General features: G+C 40.6%; 1 protein-coding gene across 2 annotated transcripts; it reads left to right on the top strand.

The window, feature by feature from the left end:
• The first annotated feature begins 5737 nt into the window (after positions 1 to 5737).
• dhx34 (DEAH (Asp-Glu-Ala-His) box polypeptide 34) lies at positions 5738 to 27251 on the top strand. Of its 2 annotated transcripts, none has more exons than XM_061877932.1 (16): positions 5738 to 6661; positions 8729 to 9040; positions 9102 to 9356; positions 9420 to 9522; positions 12711 to 12928; positions 12986 to 13160; positions 13231 to 13424; positions 18258 to 18359; positions 18426 to 18695; positions 18877 to 19050; positions 19128 to 19233; positions 21771 to 21874; positions 21943 to 22191; positions 22250 to 22429; positions 24973 to 25114; positions 25177 to 27251. In XM_061877932.1, exons 1-16 carry the CDS (start codon positions 5990 to 5992, stop codon positions 25317 to 25319), a joined length of 3399 nt encoding a protein of 1132 aa, XP_061733916.1. In that variant the 5' UTR covers positions 5738 to 5989; the 3' UTR covers positions 25320 to 27251. The 2 variants fall into 2 exon arrangements, with proteins under 2 accessions (XP_061733916.1, XP_061733915.1); XM_061877931.1 differs by having other exon boundaries at positions 21768 to 21874.
• Positions 27252 to 27269: the final 18 nt, after the last annotated feature.

Genomic DNA, 27269 nt, shown 5'->3' with positions numbered 1-27269 from the left:
TATATTTGTGTTTGTTTGATGCCCTTTTTGTCAAAGTTTTTTATTGCAAACAAAATATGCAATATTTTCCCTCCAAAATATTTAAAAGTGGAATAATTCATGTAAAGTAATTACAACATTAAATAAGTCAATAATTCATAACATTTATTTTATTCAATATTTTTTGAGCAATGCCAGTTTAAAAAATAATATATTCCTACCAGAAAGGGTCCCACTCATAAAAGTGTTAAACATAAGTCATACATTTATTTTATACTTTTGATACTTAATCCCAAGATTAACTTCAGATCGATCTGTCAATTATACGTTTTAATTTTTTCGAAATATTTGTTTGGTTTGTTTGTATGTTTAATGCCCTTTTTCTCAAAGAAAACTTTTTTTTCTTTTAAATGGCAAACACACAAAATATGCAATATTTTCCCAACAAAGTGGAATATTTGATGTGAAGTAATTGGAACAATAATTCATAACATTGATGTTATTCATTACTATTTGTTGAGTAATGGCAGTTTTAAGGATAAAGTATTTCCAGGTTGTGGTGTTGTTGTAGTGGCCGGGTGACAACCACAGCAATGACACAAAGAGGTGTGTACTGTGATCTACAAACATTTTACTAAAAGTGACTTTATTATATCATCTTGTTAAAAATATATTCCGAAGGTTATGTTATGCTCCATGAAAATATACAATTTATTATTAATAATCCTGATTCGTAGAAAACCCATACAATAATATATTGGGGAGTTTTTCAAAAGAAAAAAAACAGCCTGCATCGCAGCTTTGTCTTATTAGAATCAACATTGTAACTTTTGCTCGCTATATTTCCCCCTTTTCCTCTTTCATTTTCTTTTTTTGTGTGAAGTATTTTTTGGAATGTGCTGTTAAAAAAACAAATGGCCTAATTCCTGGAATTTAGTTGTTCACTCCAGTCAGATCTGGATTTACCCAAATACCACGCACTAAACAGCGTGTACTATTAGCGAGCGTGTTTGCGTGTGATTTACTAAGACCGTGTGTACAATTGAAAAGTGGTGCAGACTGCCTTATTTGAGTGAGGATTTTTTTACCTCATATTTCTACTATCTCATAATTTTGCTGTTTTTATTTCCTAATTAAAACATGTTTTATCTCACAACTACGACTTTTTCCTTATAATTATGACTTTTTATCCCAATTATTTGGTCCCATAATTATGACTATCCAATAAGTATGACTTTTTATATCTTAATTTTGAATTGCTTATCTCATAATTTTGATTTAAGCAACTCATAATTTTGATTTGGCTTCACGGTGGAAGAGGGGTTAGTGCGTCTGCCTCACAATACGAAGTTCTTGCAGTCCTGGGTTCAAATCCAGGCTCGGGATCTTTCTGTGTGGAGTTTGCATGTTCTCCCCGTGAATGCGTGGGTTCCCTCCGGGTACTCCGGCTTCCTCCCACCTCCAAAGACATGCACCTGGGGATAGGTTGATTGGCGACACTAAATTGGCCCTAGTGTGTGAATGTGAGTGTGAATGTTGTCTGTCTATTTGTGTTGGCCCTGCGATGAGGTGGCGACTTGTCCAGGGTGTACCCCGCCTTCTGCCCGATTGTAGCTGAGATAGGCGCCAGCGCCCCCCGCGACCCCGAAAGGGAATAAGCGGTAGAAGATGGATGGATGGATGGATGGATGGATAATTTTGATTTTTTAAAATCTCATTATTATGACTTTTTTCTTATTGTAATTGTTATCATAATTTTGACATTTTAGCTCATGATCATATTTTTTAATCTCATAATTTCGATATTTTTTCTCATAATCAAGATTGTATCTCACAAATATGACTGTCTCATAATTATGATTTTTTAACCTCATAATTTCGACTTTATCTCATAAACATGACCATCGCATAATGAAGGCGTTTTATTTTTTTTAAATATCATTTTTAGACATTTTTTTATAATTTTGATTTTCTAATAAATGTCATTTTTTAATGTCATAATTATGACTTTTATGTCATAATTATTAGTTGTGTCACATAATTATGGCTATCTAGTAATTATGATTTTTTATTTCTTAATTCAGAATTTCTTATCTCATAATTTCGATTATCTCATATTTCGACAAGTTTATAATTTTTATGTTTTTATTTCCTAATTTTAAATGGTTTATCTCATAATTACAACTTTTCATTTTATAATTTCGACATTTTATCTCAACTATATTTCTTCGATTTTTTTCCGCTCACAATCGGGATTTTATCTCACAAATATAATATTTTTTTTACATCATAATTTCGAATTGTATCTCATAAATATGACCATCGCATAATGAAGACTTTATCTCATAATTATCATTTTTTAACCACATTTTTCAACTTTTTTTTTAATTTCGATTTTCTAATCTCATATTTGTGATTTCTTTTAAAATATAATTATGACTTTTTATTTCATAATTATTATTTGTGTCACATTATTATGGTTATCCAATAATTATAACTTTGTAGTTCTTAAATTTGAACTTATCTCATAATTTCGATTTTTTTTATCTCATATTTTGACTTTATCTCATAATTGTTTGTTTTTATTTCCTAATTTACATTATCTCATAATTACGACTTTTTCCTTATAAATGTGACTTTTTATCTCATAATTTCGTAATTTTATCTCATAATCATATATTTATCTCATAATATCGATTTTCCCCAAATCATATTTTATTTCATAACTTCAATTGTTTTTATCTCATAATTCGAATGATATCTAATAATTTAGATTTTTTTTATCTAATGTCCCGTTTTTATCTCATAAATAAGATGTTTTTATTTCCTAATTTATATATTATACAATTTATTTTTTTAATCTAATAATTACATTTTTAATTTCATAGTTTTGATTTTTTTTTCATCTTATAAGTATGACTTCATCTCATTATTCGAATTTTATCTCATCATTTTAATTTCTTAATCTCATCATTTCAATTTTTTTATCTCATAAAAATATGATTATTTTTTATGACATTATCATGACCTACCATTGGGGCATTTTTTAAGGGCCTGAATCATCCGTCCATCCATCCATTTCCTACCGCTTATTCCCTTTTGGGCTCGGGGGGCACTGGCGCCTATTTCATTGATTGAGTGATACTTTTATTAGTAGATTGCACAGTTCAGTACATATTCCGCACAATATCTTAGCTACAATCGGGCGGAAGGTGGTTTACACCCTGGACAAGTCGCCACCTCAGCACAGGACCAACACAGATAGACAGACAACATTCACACTCACATTCACACACTAGGGCCAATTTAGTGTTGCCAATCAACTATCTAATAAACCTAATTAAGTCGTGACCGTGGAACCTTTACGATGCAACCATCTGCCGGACGTCTTTAGAGACAGACCAGAATTTGGTCCGACAGGGATTTTCTTCCGCACAGATTCAAACAACCATTTCATTGTTGTTTTAAATGAGTATGACAATCTCATAATTCGAATTTTATCTCATAATTTCAATTTTCTAATCTCAAAATTGTGATTTTTTTTAAATGTCATAATTATGACTTTTTATTTCATAATTATTATTTGTGTCACATAATTATAGCTATCTAATAATTACGACATTGTATTTCTTACATTTGAATGTATTTATCTCATATTTTTGAGTTTTTGTAATCTCATATTTCGACTTTATCTCATAAATTTGATGATTTTATTTCCTAATTTACAATTTTTTAATCTCATAATTACGATTTTTTCCTTATAGTTATGACTATTTATCTCATAAATTCGACATATTTCCCATTATTATATTTTTTAATCTCATAATTTTGATTGTTTTTATTTTATAAGTATGACTATCTCATAATTTGAATTTGATCTCATGATTACGATTTTTTTTTAAATCTCATATTTCGACTTTATGTCATAATTTTGATGTTTTTATTTCCTCATTTACATTTTTTATCTCATAATTACGATTTTTCTTATTGTTATGACTTTTTATCTCATAACTTTGACATATTTCTCATAATTATAATTTTTAATCTCATAATTTTGATTTTATTTTATTTTATAAGTATGACTATCTCATAATTCGAATTTACCGTATTTCCTTGAATTTCCGCCTGGGGCGCTAATTCATTTGAAACCTCTTCTCACTCCTGCGCTTACCAAAGGCATGCGGTAAAAGTAAGCATGCGCTAATTATTTTAAAACCTCTTCTCACTCCGGCACATACCAAAGGCACGCAGTAAAAAATTGAGTGTGATGTAAACTTGGACCTTAAATCCTACAGAATAGCTCTTAATCTTCTTCCCTTTATGCGATTTCAAATTACCGGTATTGAAATCAGCCTCCTCCATTTTGAAAATGATGACAGGGGAAGTGTCACTCGTGACGTCACGAGTTTGACCAGGCGGTAATACTAAGCATGCGCTAATTATTTTGCGAAGCGAGTTTGACCCGGCAGTAATTCAAGGCAGGCGCATACTATATGCCCTGCGGCATTTCAAGGAAATACGGTAATTTCGTAATTCCTTTTTTTTTTAATCTCATATTTCGACTTTATCTCATAATTTGGATGTTTTATTTAAAATGTTTGTATCTTATAAATATTACTATTCCTCATCATTCTAATAATTTAGATATATATTTTTTTATCTCCTAAATATGACTTTTCATGTCATAATCATTGACTTACCATTTAAGGCAGGGGTGTCAAACTCAAATATAAAGTGGGCCAAAATTTAAAACCGAACAAAGCCGCGGGCCGAGGTTGAACAAATGAACCTTTTAATAGGGACCCAAACAAGTTTTGCATTGAATATTGAAAAAGCAAGGCTTATATAACTTTATAGTGACATACAAAATCGAGTTTCAAATAATAATAATAATTAAAAAATATCAATGGCATATCAAATAAAATTGAAATAAAAATTGAATGCCTCTTTTCGGCGGTGGGGTTGAGGTGGACGGGGTTTGGTGATAGCAGGGGTGTATATTGTAGCGTCCCGGAAGAGTTAGTGCTGCAAGGTGTTCTGGGTATTTGTTCTGTTGTGTTTATGTTGGGTTACGGTGCAGATGTTCTCCCAAAATGTGTCATTCTTGTTTGGTGTGGGTTCACAGTGTGGTGCATATTTGTAAGAGTGTTAAAGTTATTTATACGGCCACCCTCAGTGTGACCTGTATGGCTGTTGACCAAGTATGCCTTCATTCACTTGTGTGTGTGTATAAGCCGCATATATTATGTGACTGGGCCGGCACGCTGTTTGTATGGAGGAAAAGCGGACGTGGAGACAGGTTGTAGAGAACGCCAAAGGCAGTGCCTTTAAAGCCCACCCCAAATATTATTGTCCCGGATGAAATTTGGGAGGGGCACTGAACTTCGGGAGTCTCCCGGGAAAATCGGGAGGGTTGGCAAGTAAGAGTGTTAGCGGTGAATGCGGTGTTGCAGTGGCGGGCCAGCTCTAATGTTAATTTGATATTGCCTCAAGGGCCAAGTGAAATTACACGGGAGGCCAAATTTGGCCCGCGGGCCAGAGTTTGACACCCATGATTTAAGGGCTTCCACGAATTGATTAACGTGGACCAGGATTTAAAGAAGTTGAAAAACTTTTTCGGGTGTTAAACATTTAGTGGTTCATTGTACAGAATATGTAATTGATTGATTGATTAAAAACTTTATTAGTAGATTGCACAGTACAGAATTAATGATAAACTTAAGTAAGTTGTGACCGTGAAACCTTTACGATGCAACCGTCTGCCGGACGTCTTTGGAAACGGACCGGAAACTAGTCCGACAGTGACTTTCTTCCGCACATATTCAAACAAGCATTTCATTGTTGCTTCACATTCAACGTAGAAATAACTGCGCTTTTTTTATGTCAAACATTTTGTAAACCGAGGACCACATGATCATTGAACGCTTTTTACTAGCATGTTGTCGTTATTATTCAAGGATTAGTGCGTCGACAAGTTGAAGTTGTCCTAGGACGCCCAGGGACCAGGACTATGGATGTGGACGGCCGGGTCCACAGTCGGTCCTGGGACTGGGACAGTCCACACTGCCGAGCACAGCTGGACAACATCTTCTTCCGTCCGAACGACTACGTCCAGGCCGGCAGCCAGGAACACAAAGACTTCTGGGCCTTCTTTGACCGCTTCCAGAGGTTTAAGGTAAAGCGGGACATGTCTGGACCTGGACCGGGTCCCAGCCCTGACGGGATCCGGCCTGGGTCCTTGGACCTCCCTCAGGACTATGACGCTCGCTACCGCATCAACGTATCTGTGTGCACACGGGACGTGGAGGAGCGGCTCGGATGCTCTCACCCGAGGTCCGAGTCCTCAGGTCCGAGTCCTCAGGTCATCTCCGACTTCCGCCTGACCCTCCTGCACTTCTTGGACTTCAGTCAGCGGCAGAGCTTCTCCAAGCTGGCCAAGCTGCGCCGGGAGCAGAGGACCCTGCCCATCTTCCAGTATCGACACCGAGTGGTGGAGATGGTGAGGCGACACCCGGTGGTGGTGGTGGCGGGGGACACCGGCTGTGGGAAGTCCACCCAGGTGCCCCAGTACCTCCTCTCTGCCGGATTCACGCAGATCGCCTGCACGCAGCCCCGACGCATCGCCTGCATTTCGCTGGCCAAGAGGGTCAGCTTCGAGAGTCTCAACCAGTACGGCTCCAAGGTTTGTGTCCATTGGAAATCATACGCTGCACCTCCACGTGGAGAGGAGCCAGATGAGGTGGTTCGAGCATCTGGTCAGGATGCCACCCGAACGCCTCCCTAGGGAGGTGTTTAGGGCACGTCCGACCGGTAGGAGGCCACGGGGAAGACCCAGGACACGTTGGGAAGACTATGTCTCCCGGCTGGTCTGGGAACGCCTCGGGATCCCCCGGGAAGAGCGAGACCATGAGTGTCAAACTCTGGCCCGTGTAATTTAATTTGGCCCTTGAGGCAATATCAAATCAACATTAGAGCTGGCCCGCCGGTATTATACAGCGGCGGTGCCGCTAATACTCATACTTGCCAACCCTCACGATTTTCCCGGGAGACTACGGAGTTTCAGTGCCCCTCCCGAAAATCTCCCGGGGCAATCATTCTCCTGAATCTCTCCCGATTTGCACCCGGACAACAATATTGGAGACGTGCCTTAAAGGTACTGCTTTTAACATCCTTTACACATCTGCTTTTCCTCTTTACAAACAGCGTGCCTGCCCAGTCACGTAATATATGCGGCTACTACACTCACACAAGTGAATGCAACGCATACTTGGTCAACAGCCATACAGGTAACACTGAGGGTGGCCCTATAAACAACTTTAACACTGTTACAAATATGCGCTACACTGTGAACCCGCACCGAACAAGAATGACAAACAAATTTCAGGAGAACATCCAGCCGCACCGTGAAACAACATACACACAACAGAACAAATACCCAGAACCCCTTGCAGCTCTAACTCTTCCGAGATGCTACAATACACTCCCCCCGCTACCAACAACACCCCCCCCCCCCTTGTGTGGAAAAAGTTAATGTTGATATTTACCCCAGAAGGCTGCAAATAGAAAAGAGGCATTACATTTTTTATTTACATTTTATTTAATATACCATTGATGTTTTTTAATTAGTTTTTTGAAAGTTGATTTTGTACTATTAAGTTATATAAGCGTCGCTTGTTCCATATTCAGTGTTAAAGCAAATCAGTGTAGCAAACTGAGCAATAATTAACATTTTATCCATGCACTTTATCTTGCTACTTCAAGGCTTGACTGTTTGATGCATTCATTATTGTTATTTTATTTTCAAATGTATTGTTAGCCTGTGGAAAAAGTTTTGTTTTGATATTTATCTCAGAAGGCTGCAAATAGAAAATTACAGACCTCTGTCATCATTTTAAGTGGGAGAACTTTCACAGTCGGTGGCTGACTAAATATTTTTTAGACCCACTGTATATATATATTTATGTATGTATAAAAATATACATACATTTTATAAAATAATGTACATATTTGTATTATTTATGTGTGTGTGTGTGTGTGTGTGTGTGTGTGTGTGTGTGTGTGTGTGTGTGTGTGTGTGTGTGTGTGTGTGTGTGTGTGTGTGTGTGTGTGTGTGTGTGTGCGTGCGTGCGTGCGTGCGTGCGTGCGTGCGTGCGTGCGTGCGTGCGTGCGTGCGTGCGTGCGTGCGTGCGTGCGTGCGTGCGTGCGTGCGTGCGTGCGTGTGTGTGTGGAATGGCAGTTTTACTTTCCTAGAACAACCTTGTTAGGAAGGTAGAGGTGACAAGGGGCGTGTGTTTGAATTGAAAAAGTTAATATTTTTTAATATATATTTTATATGATTTATATACATTATTTACTTTTTAAATTACTGCGATGAGGCCGCGATTTGTCCAGGGTGTACACCGCCTTCTGCCCAAATGCAGCTGAGATAGGCTGCAGCACCCCCCACCACCCCAAAAAAGGGACAAGCGGTAGGAAATGGATGGATGGATGTATATGTAATATAAATATATTTATGTTTTAATAATTATGAATCGATTTAAAAATTAGATGAATAAGAATAGCGATTAGGATGTGAATCGATTTTTTATAGTTCTTTTTTACAGAAAAAAAGGCAAATAAGAAGCCAAACTAGTAGACTTTTCTTATAGAAGCTTTGACAGTCTGCCTATTTCCCCAGATTGTTTTGGACATATTGTTGCCATGTAGATTTGGAAGTTCCAGCAAACTAATTTTTGGTTTATGTTCACAGGTGGGTTACCAGATCCGTTTCGAGACCACACGGACCCTCGCCACCAAGCTGATCTTCCTGACTGAGGGCCTCCTCCTCAGGCAGATCCAGCAGGAGAAGACTCTGGAGCAGTACCAGGTTCTGATCGTGGACGAGGTCCACGAGCGACACCTGCACTGTGACTTCCTGCTGGGCGTCTTGCGCTCCCTGCTGGCCGAGCGACCCGACCTGCGCCTCATCCTCATGTCGGCCACCATCAACATCAAGCTCTTCTCCGACTATTTCGGCGGCGCTCCTGTGCTTCAGGTGCCAGGCAGGCTCTTCCCCATACAGGTGGGCACGCCGCAAGATGCCGGCGACTCTCTGTGTTTTCAAACGTGTCTGACCCGCTCAGGTGACTTACCAACCCATCCCGCCGGAGGAGCAGCCGTCGCGCTCTGAGAAGATGGACCCCCGGCCTTACCTGCGCATCCTGCAGGGCATCGACCAGCGCTACCCGCCAGAGGAGCGCGGCGACCTGCTCATCTTCCTCAGCGGCGTGGCAGAGATCGGCACCATCCAGGAGGCGTGTCAGGTGTACGCCACGCACACGCGCCGTTGGATCGTGCTGCCGCTGCACAGCACGCTCTCCCTGGCGCAGCAGGACAAGGTACCACTCCTACGACGTCACAGGCTCGTCAGCGTCTAATGTCTGCCGCGATGTCATCAAAAGGTGTTTGACATAGCACCACCTGGTGTGAGGAAATGCATCATCTCGACCAACATCGCGGAGACCTCGGTCACGATCGATGGAGTACGCTTTGTGGTGGACTCGGGTAAGAAAATTCTTCCAACTTAGAAAGATGTCAAGGTTTCATGACATGTCACTGATAATACTTTTATTAATCATTAAAATACAGCTGTGTCAAAAGTTTACATACACTTGTAAAGAACATAATGTCATGGCTGTCTTGAGTTTCCAATAATTTCTACAACTCTTATTTTTTTGTGATAGAGTGATTGGAGTACATACTTGTTGGTCACAAAAAACATTCATGAAGTTTGGTTATTTTATGAATTTATTATGGGTCTACAGAAAATGTGAGCAAATCTGCTGGGTCAAAAGTATACAGTGGGGCAAAAAAGTATTTAGTCAACCACTGATTGTGCAAGTTCTTCCACTTAAAATGATGACAGAGGTCTGTAATTTTCATCATAGGTACACTTCAACTGTGAGAGACAGAATGTGAAAAAAAATCTAGGAATTTACATTGTAGGAATTTTAAAGAATTTATTGGTTAATTATGGTGGAAAATAAGTATTTGGTCAACCATTCAAAGCTCTCACTGATGGAAGGAGGTTTTGGCTCAAAATCTCACGATACATGGCCCCATTCATTCTTTCCTTTACACGGATCAATCGTCCTGTCCCCTTAGCAGAAAAACAGCCCCAAAGCATGATGTTTCCACTCCCATGCTTCCCAGTAGGTGTGGTGCTCTTGGGATGCAACTCAGTATTCTTCGTCCTCCAAACACGACGAGTTGAGTTTATACCAAAAAGTTATATTTTTGTTTCATCTGACCACATGACATTCTCCCAATCCTCTGCTGTATCATCCATGTATCCATTTTGGTATAAACTCAATTTTTCGCGTTTGGAGGAAGAAGAATACTGAGTTGCATCCCAAGAACACCATACCTACTGTGAAGCATGGGGGTGGAAACATCATGCTTTTAGGGCTGTTTTTCTGCCAAGGGGACAGGATGATTGATCCGTGGTAAGGAAAGAATGAATGGGGCCATGTATCGTGAGATTTTGAGCCAAAACCACCTTCCATCAGTGAGAGCTTTGAAAGGTTGACCAAATACTTATTTTCCACCATAATTTACAAATAAATTCTGTAAAATTCCTACAATGTGAATTCCTGGATTTTTTTCACATTCTGTTTCTCACAGTTGAAGTGTACCTATGATGAAAATTACAGACCTCTGTCATCATTTTAAGTGGGAGAACTTGCACAATCGGTGGCTGACTAAATACTTTTTTGCCCCACTGTACATACAGCAATGTTAATATTTGGTTACATGTGCCTTGGCAAGTTTTACTGCAATAAGGCGCTTTTGGTCGCCATCCACAAGCTTCTGGCAAGCTTCTGCTTGAATTTTTGACCACTCCTCTTGACAAAATTGGTGCAGTTCAGCTAATTTTGTTGGTTTTCTGACATGGACTTGTTTCTTCAGCATTGTCCACACGTTTAAGTCAGGACTTTGGGAAGGCCATTCTAAAACCTTCATTCTACTCTGATTTAGCCATTCCTTTACCACTTTTGACATGTGTTTGGGGTCATTGTCCTGTTGGAACACCCAACTGTGCCCAAGACCCAACCTCCGGGCTGATGCTTTTAGGTTGTCCTGAACAATTTGGAGGTAACCCTCCTTTTTCATTGTCCCATTTACTCTCTGTAAAGCACCAGTTCCATTGGCAGCAAAACAGGCCCAGAGCATAATACTACCACCACCATGCTTGATGCTAGGGAGGGTGTTCCTTTTTTCCTCCAAACATATTGCTGGGTATTGTGGCCAAACAGCTCAATTTTTATTTCATCTGACATTACAAAAAGGCGATTCAGAGGGTCATAAAGTCTGCACAAAAAATCATCGGCTGACCCCTCCCCTCCCTGAAGGATTTACACAACTCCCATTGCCTCGGAGACGGTGTGGCGAAGTTGGTAGAGTGGCTGTGCCGGCAATCTGAGGGTTACTGGTTCAATCCCCACGGCAGCTCCCGCCATCAGTGTGTGAATGTGTGTGTGAATGGGCGAATGTGGAAATACTGTCATAACGCTTTGGGCTTCTTTTAAAAAGGGGTAGAAAAGCACTATACAAGTACAACCCATTTATCTCAACAGAGCAACAAAGTATTTCCAATCAGATCAGAGATTTTTACTGCTTAAATTTGCTACAGTCCTGCAAGCACAAAGACAAATCTCAGTAGATGTAATGGCTGCAATGACTACATGAGTGGTACATTTGTCAATAGTGGTAAAGACGGCATAAGTCTATTTCAGATGGTTAATAATAAATAGGTTAGTGTTTATTGTTTCAACCTTTTCTACTATTCCACACTACGGATTGATACAAGTATGTATGATTACTGCTGATGTCCTATAGCATCGATATCGGTATCAGCCAATACTAAAGGCTCCAATATCGATATTGTATCAGAAATCTATCTATCATTCCATCCATTTTCTACCGCTTGTCCCGTTGGGGGAAATGGTGGGGGGTGCTGAAGCCTTTCTCAGCTGCGTTCGGGCAGAAGGCGGTGTACACTCTGGACAAGTCGCCACCTCATCGCAGGGTCAACACAGATAGACAGACAACATTCAACAAATGTAATTTGAGGAATAGGTATTATTATATTGTATTTTTCCGAGTATAAGTCGCACCTGCCAAAAATGCACAATAAAGAAGGGGAAAAAAATATGTAATAGTAGCACTGGAGTATGAGTCGCATTTTTGGGGGAAATGTATTTGATAAAACCCAACACCAAGAATAGACATTTGACAGGCAATTTAAAATAAATAAAGAATAGTGAACAACAGGCTGAATAAGTGTACGTTACATGACGCATAAATAACCAACTGAGAAGGTGCCTGGTATGTTAACGTAACATATTATGGTAAGAGTCATTCAAATAACTATAACATATAGAACATGCTATACGTTTAACAAAAAATCTGTCAGTCCTAATCGCTAAATCCCATGAGATCTTATACGTCTAGTCTCTTACGTGAATGAGATAAATTATATTATTTGATATTTTACGGTAATAATTCCACACATAAGTCGCTCCTGAGTATAAGTCGCACTATGAAACTATGAAAAAAAACTGCGACTTATAGTCCGAAAAATACGGTAGTTGTTATTGATATAAATACAAATAAATGTTAAATGAATCAACAGTTATCTGTTAGGGTTTGACCCACAAACAAAAGTCAAACATGTGTGTTGTGTTTGACAGGCAAGGTGAAAGAGATGAGTTTCGACCCCAAGGCCAAGATGCAGCGTCTGCAAGAGTTCTGGATCAGCCGAGCCAGCTCGGAGCAAAGGAAAGGTCGCGCCGGCCGTACGGGTCCCGGAGTGTGCTACCGCCTCTACGCCGAGTCCGACTACGACGCCTTCGCGTCCTACGCCGTGCCCGAGATCCACCGGGTGGCGCTGGACTCGCTGGTTCTTCAGGTGTGTGGAGTGTGGCCACCTTCCAGTCCCAGCCCTTGACACGCCTTCTTCGCACAGATGAAGAGCATGGGACTCGGAGATCCGCTGTCTTTCATCTTCATCGATCCGCCGCCCGCCGCCAGCATCCAGACCGCGATTACCTACCTCAAGGAGCAGGGGGCGCTGGACCACCGCTGTGAGCTGACCTCTATCGGGAGTCTTCTCGCTCAGCTGCCTGTCGACGTCGTCATCGGTATGCTCTAAGGAATGATCAACATCCTGGACACTCGTGATGGAGACTCCAGTGTGTGTTTGTCCCTCAGGGAAGATGCTGGTGCTGGGCTCCTTGTTCAATCTGGTGGAGCCTGTGTTGACAGTGGCCGCCGCTCTCAGCGTCCAGTCGCCCTTCCTGCGCAGCTCCCAGCACAACCCGGACTGCGCCACCGCCCGCCAGCCCCTGCACTGCAGCCAGGGAGACCCTTTCACTCTGCTCAACACCTTCAACGCCTGGGTGGAGGTAGCTACAGCCATAAATGCACCAATAACCACCCCTGAGTCCAGTTCGTTTGGCCAGTGCTTTTTAACCTAGTGTCCCACCTAAAAATACCAGTTTCTCAGCCGTGGTCCGTAATGGCCGCAGCGGTACTCAGTTGTAATACCCTTTTTACCACTTGTGCCAGTCATGACAATATCAAACCAACAGAAGAAGTTGGGGAGTGAAGGCCATTGAGAAGTTTTGTAAGCGCAAAAATTATGACTTAAGTAGTGACACTGTATTTTCATTTGTACTTAAAAAACATTTATTGACAGTTTACTTCGGAATCATATTTTTATATTTTATTGATTAATTTAGAATGTATTTATTTTAGCACTGCGTAATGGTATGTAAATGTTTTTTTTCATCAGTTTTTGTGACCCCTTTTTGCAGTATATTTGATGAGTATTTATTTATTTTAATTAGCCTGACTACCACTTGTGCCAGTAATGACAATATTAAAAACAAACAAAAGTCGTTTGGGAGCAAAGGTCATTGAGAAGTTTTGTAAGCGCAAAAATTATGACTAAAGTTGTGACACTGTATTTTCATTTGTACTGAAAAAAAATGTATTGACAGTTTACTTTGGAAACATATTTTTATATAGTATTAATTATTTTAGTTAGAATTTATTTATTTTAGCAATGCGTATTGGTAAGTAAATATATTTTTCATCAGTTTTTTTTTTGCCCGTTTTGCAGTATACTTGATTAATACTTATTTTTGTAATCAGCCTGACTACCACTTTTGGCAGCAATGACAATATCAAACAAACAGAAGTCGTTTGGGAGCAAAGGTCATTAAGAAGTTTTGTAAGTGGAAAATTTATGACTAAAGTAGTGAGGCTGTATTTTCATTTGTGCTTCAAAAAATATTTATTGACAGTTTATTTCTGTTACGTATTTATATATTATTATTTTAGTTAGAATTTAGTTTTGCTTAGTAATTATTTTGTAATCAGCCTAACCTAAACCTAGATGATGATCTTTGTGATCAACCCATGCTTTCATATGATTTGACGAGGCTGTAAACTTTAACTAGGTTAAACATACTTGTTAAATAAGATTAAGAGAAAGTTTACTAAGTCAGTGTTAATATTGGATTGGGCTACGCGGTCACAAAGGTAAATAACCCTTGAGTTTCGTCCATGCTGTCATAATATTTTACTATTGAGGATGCAAAATCCTGGAATTTTCCAAAGTTGGAACCCAACCATCCATCCATCTTCTTCCGCTTATCAGAGGTCGGGTCGCGGGGGCCGCAGCCTAAGCAGGGAAGCCCAGACTTCCCTCTCCCCAGCCTTTCTTTGAAAAAAATCAAGGGTATTAGTGAGGAAAACATGGAAAAGGGACCAGGTTGTTAGTCCATAACATAATAAAATACTTCCTACAACCAGATTAAACACACAACTGAGTTCATTTAGTCCATAACAGAATAAAACACTTCCTACAACCAAATTAAACACACAACTGAGTTCAATTATTCTAAATCGGAATGAAATACTTCTTACAACCATATTAAACTCACAACTGAGTTCCATTAGTCTATAACGGAATAAAATACTTCCGACAACCAGATTAAACACACAACTAAATTCAATTAGTCCATAACAGAATAAAATACCTCCTCCAACCAGATTAAACACACAACTGAGTTCAATTACTCCATAACAGAATAAAAAACTTCTTACAGCCAGATTAAACATGCAACTGAGTTCAATTAGTCTATAGCAAAATAAAATACTTCCTACAACCAGATTAAACACACAACTGAGTTCAATTAGTCCATAACAGAATAAACTACTTCCTACAACCAGATTAAACACACAACTGAGTTCAATTAGTCCATAACAGAATAAAATACTTCCTACAACCAGATTAAACACACAACTGAGTTCAATTAGTCTATAGCAGAATAAAACACTTCCTACAACCAGATTAAACACACAACTGAGTTCATTTAGTCCATAACAGACTAAAATACTTCCTACAACCAGATTAAACACACAACTGAGTTCAATTAGTCTATAACAGAATAAAATACTTCCTACAACCAGATTAAACACACAACTGAGTTCAATGCAGCATCAGATTGTGCAGGTATTCCTTCCGCATTTTTCATCCGATTCAGACTGTCCAACTTCAAACTGTTCAGCCTATTCTGGAATTGTGGGCTTTCCCTGGAAAAATTCCCAAAATTTCTAGAGTTTCCAGAATTCCAAGTTTTCCGGGACATTTTTCCCAATCAAATGAATTGGCCATTTTTTCAAATTTCCACCATTTCCACATTTTTCAACCTTTTCAAATCATTCCACCTTCAATACATTCCACCACCCTGGAAATTCAAACTATAATGTTTCCAAGTTCAATAAAAGTCCAGGATTTTCCAGAATTCCTGGTTTTCCAAGGCCCTATTTCACCCTTTTCTCTGGCTACTCCTGCCACATTTTTCAACACATTTCAACCGTTCCACCGTGAAAACATTCCTCCTAGTTAGGACAAAAAACAAAGTTGTTTTTGAACTGAATATTTCCAGGGTTTCCCGAAATTCCAGGCATTTTTAAGACTCTTTCTCAATTCAACATGTCACTACTTAGACATTTCTCGACCGATTTGCTAAATTCTAACACCAACCATTTCAACTCATTTAGACCATTCAAGTTGTTGTTGTTTTTACCATTTAAAAAAAAAAAAATCCTGATTTTCACGAAATTCCCTACCATTTACTACTTCAAAACCAACCAATTCAGCTCATTTAGGACATTCATGCTTCTAATTATTTTCCAAAAAATCCCGCTTTTCCCAAAGTTTCCAAATTTCAGGAACTCATGGGACATTTTTCCAAGTTGCACAATTCCCACATTTTTCAACCTACTCAAACCATTCCAACATCAACACATTCCACTCATCCTGGACATTCAAACTAACGCTTTACCAAGTTCCAAACCAAATTCCGTTTTTTCTGGAAATTTAAACTCTTCAACATTCAAGCTATTCGAACATTCATACTACATTCATGCTGGTAATCATTTTTCAAAAAATCCCGCCATCCCAAAATTCACAAATTTCCAGGAAGTTCCCATTGAAATGAATGGGACATTTTTCCAAGTTGCACAATTCCCACATTTTTCAACCTATTCAAACAATTCCAACATCAACACATTCCACTCATCCTGGACATTCAAACTAACACTTTCCCAAGTTCCACACCAAATTCAGTTTTTCCTGGAAATTCAAACTCTTCAACATTCAAACCATTCCAACATTGAAACTATTCTTACATTCATATTACATTCATGCTCCTAATCATTTTCCAAAAACTCCAGCTTTTCCCCAAATTCCCAAATTTCCAGGAAGTTCCCATTGAAATGAATGGAACATTTTTACCAAGTTGCACAATTCCCACATTTTTCAACCTATTCAAACCATTCTCAACATCAACACATTCCACTCATCCTGGACATTCAAACTAACACTTTCCCAAGTTCCACACCAAATTCATTTTTTCCGGGAAATTTAAACTCTTCAACATTCAAACTACTCTTACATTCATACTACATTTTGTCAGCATTTCACTTCAACTTCAACATTGGAGCATTCACAAACAATTCCCTCAGGAATTGCCTCATCTAGTGTACATTAGAATTGCCATATAGACGGGTCACTATACATCAGGGGTCGAGAACCTTTTTGGCTGAGAGAGCCATGAAAGCCAAATATTTCAAAATCTATTTCTGTAGGAGCCATATAACATTTTTCAACACTGAATACAACTAAATTTGTGCATTTTTAAGTATGACCAACATTTGTAGAGTATAATAAGTCTCTTATTCTTTTTAACAACATTGTTATTCTAAAAGTTAACCAATAATAAATGTAATACTTCTTACCAATAATGCGACATCGTGAACAGGTGCGGTAGAAAACGGATGGTTGGGTTAAAATGCATGAGAACGTTTTATGAATTGAACGTTATTTTTGAAACTGTGATTACCAGCAGAAATATTCATTACTTACCGTGTTAAGCAATGTCAGCTAAGATTTATCTGAGAGCCAGGTGCAGTCATCCAATCCAGAGCCATAGGTTCCCTACCCCTGGTTTAAGCATTAGACAACTTTTTACCTGCACTCTGCCTCGCGCTGTTTCCCACATCTACAAAGCAATTAGCTACCGACTGCCACCTACTGATATGGAAGAGTATTACACGGTTACTCGGCATAGCTCGGTTAGGAGAGTGGCCGTGCTAGCAACCTGAGGGTTCCAGGTTCGATTCCCGCTTCCGCCATCCTAGTCACTGCCGTTGTGTCCTTGGGCAAGACACTTTACACACCTGCCCCCAGTGCCACCCACACTGGTTTAAATGTAACTTAGATATTGGGTGTCACTTTGTAAAGCGCTTTGAGTCACTAGAGAAAAGCGCTATATAAATATAATTATCTGAGAGCCCTATGTAGTCATCAAAAGAGCCACATCTGGCTCTAGAGCCATAGGTTCCCTACCCCTGCTATACATATTAGCGATTTTACATAGCGATTTCAACACCTCCAAATTTGGTATAGAATCAATCAAACAGCTGGTAGGCAGTAAGCTCAATATGTACAGTATAAACACTTTTTAGGGCACAGCATGAAACATTCAACTTCATAGAAAAAGCTACTTCCTCGTGCGACAACATACTACAATATAGACACTTACATCATGTGTTGCCTTCATTATAACACTTATATAATGGCTTTTAATTCTTAAATTTTTTTAACTGTATTTTTGGTCCAATATGGCTCTTTCAACATTTTGGGTTGCCAACCCCTGCTTTAGGTGAAGGGCGAGAGAGGCGGCGAGTCCAGGAAGTGGTGTCGGCGGCGAGGCTTGGAGGAGCAGCGTCTTTACGAGATGGTCAACCTGCGCCGGCAATTCAAGGTGAAGGTCGCCGTCAAAATCTGATGAGCTCAAAAGCGATCTGATCGGCCGCCCGGTGGTGACCAGGAGCTGCTGAGGAGCCACGGCCTGCTGGAGACCGCCGACGGCGACGACAACGGCGGTGGCGACGACCGCCTGCAGCGCCGCAATCGTCGGATGGAGAGGCGGAAGCTTCATCAGATGAAGAGGGAACACGAACAGCAGGAAGGCACCAAGCGGAAAATCCTCAGGCTGGAAGAGGGCCAGGAGGGAGAGTTCTCCTCCGGGTCGGAGACGGAGCAGGCGGGAAGGAGGCGGAGCAGGAAGAAGGAAAACGAGGGATCGGTGGACATCCAGGTGGGACATGTCTATGTGGCGCCAAAACCTGTTTAGGAAATCCGCAGTTACACTCCAGTCCTGTAGGTGGTGCTAATTCACCACAGCGCCATCTACCGAATGCACATCTTTATCCAGACCTGAACCATGTGCCGTGACTCTCCATGAAAAGATCCAAGCTGAACTGTCCCTTTCGCCACAGGAAGTCAAGTTCAAGCTGCGTCACAACGTATCGGAGCTCCAGGGCGCCGTCAGCGCCAGCCAGGACCTTTCGTCCCGCCGACAGGCGCTCCTCAAGCTGCTACTGTGCCGCGGCCTCTACCCTCAGCTGGCTCTGCCCGACGACCACAACGCCGCCCGCAAGGACACCGAGCAGGTCCGTGGCCCAGGCTGCCGTTCTCTACCCCCCCCCCAAAAGGTGTCTCTAAGGCCACGTCTCACGTTTCCCTGCAGGTGTTCCACACCAAGAACAAGCAGGGCATCGTCATCCATCCCACCAGCGTGTTTGCCAGCGACCCCGAGGTGTTGCACCCGCCTCAGGATGGCGTCCAGGACCGAGGTAAGCTTCCTCACCTTTACCTGACATAATAATATGAATAATGCCCACCTTCATCTAAGGCAGCGGTTCTCAACCTTTTTTCAGTGATGTACCCCCTGTGAGCATTTTTTTAATTCAAGTACCCCCTAATCAAAGCAAAGCATTTTGGGTTGAAAAAAAGAGATAAAAAAGTAAAATACAGCACTATGTCATCAATTTCTGATTTATTAAATTGTATAACAGTGCAAAGTATTGCTCATTTGTAGTGGTCTTTTTTGAACTATTTGGGAAAAAAAGATATAAAAATAACTAAAAACTTGTTGAAAAATAAACAAGTGATTAAATTATAAATAAATATTTCTGCACATAGAAGTAATCATCAACTTAAAGTGCCCTCTTTGGGGATTGTAATAGAGATCCATCTGGATTCATGAACTTAATTGTAAACATTTCTTCACAAAAAAAAAATCATCTTCCATCCATCCATTTTCTACCGCTTATTCCCTTTTAACATCAATATTATGGAACATATCCACTAAAAAGCTAGCTGTCAAGACTAAATATTGCATTGTTGCATTTCTTTTTGGCTTCCTCACACTTCCAAAGACATGCACCTGGGGATAGGTTGATTGGCAACACTAAATTGGCCCTAGTGTGTGAATGTTGTCTGTCTATCTGTGTTGGCCCTGCGATGAGGTGACGACTTGTCCAGGGTGTACGACGCCTTCCGCCTGATGGTAGCTGAGATAGGCGCCAGCGACCCCAAAAAGGAATAAGCGGTAGAAAATGGATGGATGGATGCATTTCTTTTCACAGTTTATGAACTTACATTCATATTTTGTTGAAGTATTATTCAATAAATATAATGTATTTTTGAGTTTTTGCTATTTTTAGAATATTAAAAAAAAAATGTCACGTACCCCTTGGCATACTTTCAAGTACCCCCAGGGGTACACGTACCCCCATTTGAGAACCACTGATCTCAGGCAGGGTTCCTCAATTATTTTACGCTTGAATTATTCATTACTTATTGTGTTAAGCAATGTCAGCTAAGATTTATCTGAGAGCCAGATGCAGTCATCAAAAGAGCCACATCTGGCTCTAGAGCCATAGGTTCCCTACCCCTGATCTAATGATTCAAGTCAGTCAAACAAATGTTATAGTTTAAATAAGGATTTTCTATTTTTTTTATTTCAGGCAAATTGACACACTTTAAATCTTTTCTGTTACAGACTATAATCTGCGAATCTTTCTTTTTGTTAACTTACAATTCGTTTTTTAAATGAAGAAAATTTAGTTTATACTCGCGAATCGTTCATTTAATTGAAGAAATTAGTTTTTGCTTGCAAAAAATTTTTTTATTGAAAAAAGTTATCTTTGAGAATCTGAGTTTTTTAACTGGAAAAAACATTGTTTTTTTAATTGAAGAAAATTTTGTACTACTGTATTATTATTTTTAAAGCACTCTTACTGTTGTACGCTCGTGAAGGGCGGAGCTAAACGCGTTTTTGTCTGCGGATTGGTCAACAGACAATTTGATTTCATTATTATTTTTTGACCTTATTCTACTTTTCATCATCTAATGCAGTGGTTCTCAAATGGGGGTACGCGTACCCCTGTGGGTACTCGAAAGTATGCCGAGGGGTACGTGAGATTTTAAAAAAATATTCTAAAAAATAACAATTCAAAAATCCTTTATAAATATATTTATTGAATAATACTTCAAAAAAATATGAATGTAAGTTCATAAACTGTGAAAAAAAATGCAACAATGCAATATTCAGTGTTGACAGCTAGATTTCATGTAGACATGTTCCATAAATATTGATGTTAAAGATTTATTTTTTTGTGAATAAATGTTTAGAAATAAGTTCATGAATCCAGATGGATCTCTATTACAATCCCCAAAGAGGGCACTTTAAGTTGATGATTACTTCTATGTGTAGAAATCTGTATTTAGAATTGAATCACTTGTGTATTTTTCCACAGGTTTTATTTATTTTTATATATTTTTTTCCAAATAGTTCAAGAAAGACCACTAGAAATGAACAATATTTTGCATGTTATACAATTTAATAAATCAGAAACAGATGACATAGTGCTTTATTTTACTTCTGTATCTCTTTTTTTCAACCAAAAATGCTTTGCTCTGGTTAGGGGGTACTTGAATTAAAAAAAATTTCACAGGGTCTACATCACTGAAAAAAGGTTGAGAACCACTGATCTAATGGTTCAAGTCAGTAAAAAATGTTTATAGTTTAGATCAGGATTTATTTTTATTTTCTTCAGGCAAATTGATGTACTTTAAACCTTTTCTGTTACAGACTAAAAACAATGTTGTTCTTCCTTGCAAGTTGATGTATTTTTATTTCTTTTCTATATAAACAATGTATGCAGAAGTGTACTTATAACAATTTATAGACAAATGATGCTATTTATAATGTTTTCTTCTTCCTGACAGTAATTGATGTGTGAAGAAAAGGTGTATAATGGCATAATATGTATTTAAATGTAAAAAGAGCTGCAGAAGAACCTCCTGTGTTGTTATTCCGCAGCAGCAGACCGGCAAGACAGCAGCAAACATCAGCTGCTGGCCTTCGTCACCTTGCTGGAGACCAACAGGCCGTACTTGTCCAACTGCGTGCGTGTTCCCGCGCTGCAGGTGAGTCCAGCGAGGGGGCGGGATCAAGACCAGGATGGAGAGCGTGTTCTGACCTTCCAGGTCCTCAGGCCCTGCTGCTGGTGGCCAACTCGGTGGACAGCAACACCGACTGCTCGCGCCTGCTGCTAGACGGCTGGCTGGAGATACAGCTGAAGCGGCCGGAGGAGGCGCTGAGGGTGCTGTCGGATGCCCTGAGCCTCCGGGCCGAGTGGGAGCGTCTCCTGCAGGCCCAGCTGGGGAAGGGCCTGGCCGGCGTGTCCCGCCGAGCCACGGAGAAGCTGAGCGAGCGCCTGGTCCGCTTCCTGTTGTACACCGAGGTAACGACCACGTCCACTGGACGCTTCCTGGTGCGGTACTGATGTCTGCCATCTTCAGACCAGCTACAGCCTGCAGAGGCTGACGGCCCTCCAGACGCAGAACCTGTACGTGGGACCCCAGGCGGAGTCAGAGGTGGTCCTTGGTGTCACGCCGCTGTTTCCGGGCCAGGAAGTCAAACCCGACCCCGTGAAGGGAGGCCTGCGCGTCACCAGCTTCTTCACCTACAACTGTCTGGCCGTAAGTTGACACACTTCATCGAGCAATATTGTGGATGTCAAATGAACAAAAAACAGTAACAACTGAGCAAGATTTGTTGTTTAATATATATATGATATTTTTTAACATGTGTCATGGCCAATTATGCCATCAGACATTATACAAATTTGAACTATAGGCCCTGTTTTTCCCTTTACAGTAGTATGCTGTAACTCAATTTTACAGTAAAATTCTGGCGACTGACTGCTAGTTTTTTGTTGGTTTTTTTAATGCAAAATCTTTATTTTTTTATACAGTGTACTTCAAAAATATACAATTGTGTCACGAAATCTTGAGGTAAATCATATATTTATATATTATCTGTTGTTAACTGCCATGTGCACTTCAATGTTCCTGAACCTTTTCAAACTATTACATCTGTCATGGCCAATTATGCCATCAGACCACGACGTCCTCCACATTTGGACTGTAGGAGTCCCCAGTCTATATTGATATCGGATATTGGTCCTATAGCAGCAAACAAACAAGTATGGTATTGTATGTAAAATGTGTAATGTAATATCATGTGCGATACAAGCAGTCCTGCAGCATGTTTACTTGTGTGTGTGATATCATGTGTGATACAAGCGGTCCTGCGGCGTGTTTACTTGTGTGTGATATCATGTGTGATACAAGCAGTCCTGCAGACCGTTTACTTGTGTGTGATATCATGTGGGATACAAGCAGTCATGCAGCGTTTGTACTTGTGTGTGATATCATGGGCGATATAGATACAAGCAGTCCTGCAGCGTGTTTACATGTGTGTGATATCATGTGTGATACAAGCGGTCCAGCAGAGTGTTTACATGTGTGTGATATGTGTGAAACAAACAGTCATGCAGTGTTTTACTTGTGTGTGATACAAGCAGTCCTGCAGCGTGTTTACTTGTGTGTGATATCATGTGCGATACAAGCAGGCATGCATTGTGTTACTTGTGTGTGATATCATGTGTGATACAAGCAGTCCTGCAGTGTTTACATGTGAGTGATATGTGCGATACAAGCTGTCGTGCAGCGTGTTTACTTGTGTGTGATATCATGTGCGATACAGGCTGTCCTGCAGGGTGTTTACTTGTGTTTGATATCATGGGCGATATCGATGTAGGCAGTCCTGCAGCGTGTTTACATATGTGAAACAAGCGGTCCTGTAGTGTGTTTGTGTGATATCATGTGCGATACAAGCGGTCCTGCAGTGTGTTTACGGATGTATGGTAGCATATCATGTGTGATACAAGTGGTCCTATAGCGTTTTTACATGTGTGTGATACAAACGGTCCTGCAGTGTGTTTATTTGTGTGTAATATCATGTGTGATACAAGCAGTCCTGCAGCATGTTTACTTGTGTGTGAGATCATGTGCGATAGAAGCGGTCCTGCAGCGTGTTTACATGCGTGTGATATCATGTGTGATACAAGAGGTCCTGCAGCATGTTTACTTGCGTGTGATATTATGTGCGATACAAGCGGTCTTGCAGCGTGTTTACTTGTGTGTGATACAAGCGGTCCTGCAGAGTGTTTACATGTGTGTGATATCATGTGCGATACAAGCGGTCCTACAGCATGTTTGTGTTTGATAACATGTGTGATACAAGCGGTCCTGCAGCATGTTTGTATGTGATATCATGTGCGATACAAGCGGTCTTGCAGCATGTATGTGTGTGATATCATGTGCGGTACAAGCGGTCCTGCAGTGTGTTTACGGATTGATTGATGGATGGATGGATATCATGTGTGGTACAAGCGGTCCTGCAGTGTGTTTACATGTGTGTGATATGTTGGATGCAAGTGGTCCTGCAGTGTGTTTGTGTGTGATGTGTGAATGGGTAAATGTGGAAGTAATGTCAAAGCGCTTTGAGTACCTTGAAGGTAGAAAAGCGCTATACAAGTACAACCCATTTATATCATGTGTGATACAAGCGGTCCTGCAGCATGTTTACTTGTGTGTGAGATCATGTGCGATAGAAGCTGTCCTGCAGTGTGTTTACATGCGTGTGATATCATGTGTGATACAAGCGATCCTGCAGCGTGTTTCCATGTGTGTGATATGTGCGATTGAAGCGGTCCTGCAGTGTGTTTACTTGCGTGTGATATCATGTGTGATACAAGCGGTCCTGCAGCGTGTTTAATTGTGTGTGATATCATGTGCGATAGAAGCGGTCCTGCAGCGTGTTTGTGTGTGATATCATGTGCGATAGAAGCGGTCCTGCAGTGTGTTTACTTGCGTGTGATATCATGTGTGATACAAGCGGTCCTGCAGCGTGTTTACTTGTGTGAGATAATGTGCGATTGAAGCGGTCCTGCAGTGTGTTTACTTGCGTGTGATATCATGTGTGATACAAGCGGTCCTGCAGCGTGTTTATTTGCGTATGATATCATGTGTGATACAAGCGGTTCTGCAGTGTGTTTACTTGTGTGTGATATCATGTGTGATACAAGTGATCCTGCAGTGTGTTTACATGCTAAGGATTGTGCTGGGGGCTGTTAAACAATGATCTCTGGGTCTCAGTGTGTTGCTGGCCTCTGCAGGACTCCAGGGACCTGTACAGCGAGTGCCTGCGGACTTTCTGGAACTGTCCCCACTGTGACCTGTACATGCCGCTGACCCCTCTGGAGCGCATGCAGCACGAGACCACCTGCAGGCCAGCGGGCGAACAGCAGCAGGACGAAGGTCTGCAGCTTTTTTGTTTTGTTTTGTTTTTTCTGTATTTCAAAAATACTCTTATTTTTTAGGGGAAGACGGCGTAAAGCCAGTGTCCTCGTCTCACTCCAGCCTGAGCAGAGTTTACCACTGCGACGTTTGCCACGAAGACCTGACCCTCACGCCCACAGAGATCCTCAAGCACAAAAGGCAGCACATGTACTCTGCTAAGTAAACCACCGCGTTCCTACTACATAAGTTGTCACGTTGTGTAAATGGTTAATAAAAGCTGAATACAATGATTTGCAAATCCTTTTCAACTTATATTCAATTGAATAGACTGCAAAGACAAGATAATTAATGTTCACACTGAGAAACTTTTTTTTTGTGCAAATAATCATTAACTTAGAATTTAGTGGCAACATCACCTTGCAAAAAAGTTGTCAGAGGGGCATTTTTACCACTGTTCTACATGGCCTTTCCTTTTAACAACACTGAGTAAATGTTTGGGAACTGAGGAGACACATTTTTGAAGTAGACCTTTTTTGGGCTTCAGATTGCACCACACATTTTCAATGGGAGATAGGTCTGGACTACAGGCAGGCCAGTCTAGTACCCACACACGTTTACTATGAAGCCACAATGTTGTAACATGTGGCATGGCATTGTCTTGCTGAAATAAGCAGGGGCGTCCATGATAACGTTGCTTAAATGGCAACATATAAATAAATAATAAATGGGTTGTACTTGTATAGCGCTTTTATACCTTCAAGGTACTGAAAGCGGTTTGACACTACTTCCACATTTACCCATTCACACACTGATGGGGGGAGCTGCCATGCAAGGCGCTAACCAGCACCCATCAGGAGCAAGGGTGAAGTGTCTTGCTCAGGACACAACGGACGTGAGGAGGTTGGTACTAGGTGGGGATTGAACCAGGGACCCTTGGGTTGCTCCACGGCTTTGCTCCAAAACCTGTAAGTACCTTTCAGCATTAATGGTGCCTTCGCAGATGTGTAAGTTACCCATGCCTTGGGCACTAATACACCACCATACCATCACAGATGCTGGCTTTTCAATTTTGTGCCGAGAACAGTCCGGATGGTTCTTTTCCTCTTTGGTCCGGAGGACACAACATCCACAGTTTCCCCAAAAAAATGTATATGTGGACTCGTCAGACCACAGAACACTTTTTCACTTTGCATCAGTCCATCTTAGATGAGCGAAGCCGGCGGCGTTTCTGGGTGTTGTTGATAAATGGCTTTGGCTTTGCGTAGTAGAGTTTTAACTTGCACTTACAGATGTAGTGAGCAACTTTAGTTACTGACAGTGGTTTTTTGAAGTGTTCCTGAGCCCATGTGGTGATATCCTTTACACACTGATGTCGCTTTTTGATGCGGTACTGCCTAAGTGATCAAAGGTCACAGGCATTCAATGTTGGTCGTCAGCTTTGCTGCTTACGTGCAGTTATTTCTCCAGATTCTCTGAACTTTTTGATATTAAGGACCTTTGATGGTGAAATCCCTAAATTCCTTGCAATAGCTGGTTGAAAAATCTTGTTTTTAAACAATTTGCTCAGGCATTTGTTGACAAAGTGTTGACCCATGCCCCGTCCTTGTTTGGGAATTACTGAGCATTTCATGGAAGTTGCTTTTATACCCAATCATGGCACCCACCTGTTCCCAATTAGCCTGTTCACCTGTGGGATGTTACAAATAAGTCTTCGATGAGCATTCCTCAGCTTTCTCGGTCTTTTTTACCACTTGTGCCAGCTTTTTTGAAACATGTTGCAGGCATCAAATTCTAAATGAGCTAATATTTGAAAAAAATAACGTTTCCTAGTGTGAAAATTAAATATCTTGTCTTTGCAGTCCACAGAACACTTGCGATGAGGTGGCGACTTGTCCAGGGTGTACCCCGCCTTCAGCCCGATTGTAGCTGAGATAGGCGCCAGCGCCCCCCGCGACCCCGAAAGGGAATAAGCGGTAGAAAATGGATGGATGGATGGGTCTTTGCAGTCCATTCAATTTGAATATAAGTTGAAAAGGATTTGCAAATCATTGTATTCTCTTTTTATGTACCATTTACACATCGAGACAACTTCACTGCTTTTGTATTATCGTTATGATGATGAAGATTGGTGCAATAAATCACAATTTTTTTCTCATTCATTCCCCAAAAGTCG

This window comes from Nerophis ophidion, linkage group LG18 (genome assembly GCF_033978795.1).
Source record: "Nerophis ophidion isolate RoL-2023_Sa linkage group LG18, RoL_Noph_v1.0, whole genome shotgun sequence".
Classification (NCBI taxonomy): Eukaryota; Metazoa; Chordata; class Actinopteri; order Syngnathiformes; family Syngnathidae; genus Nerophis; species Nerophis ophidion.
This window is presented reverse-complemented; position numbering and strand designations above follow the sequence as displayed.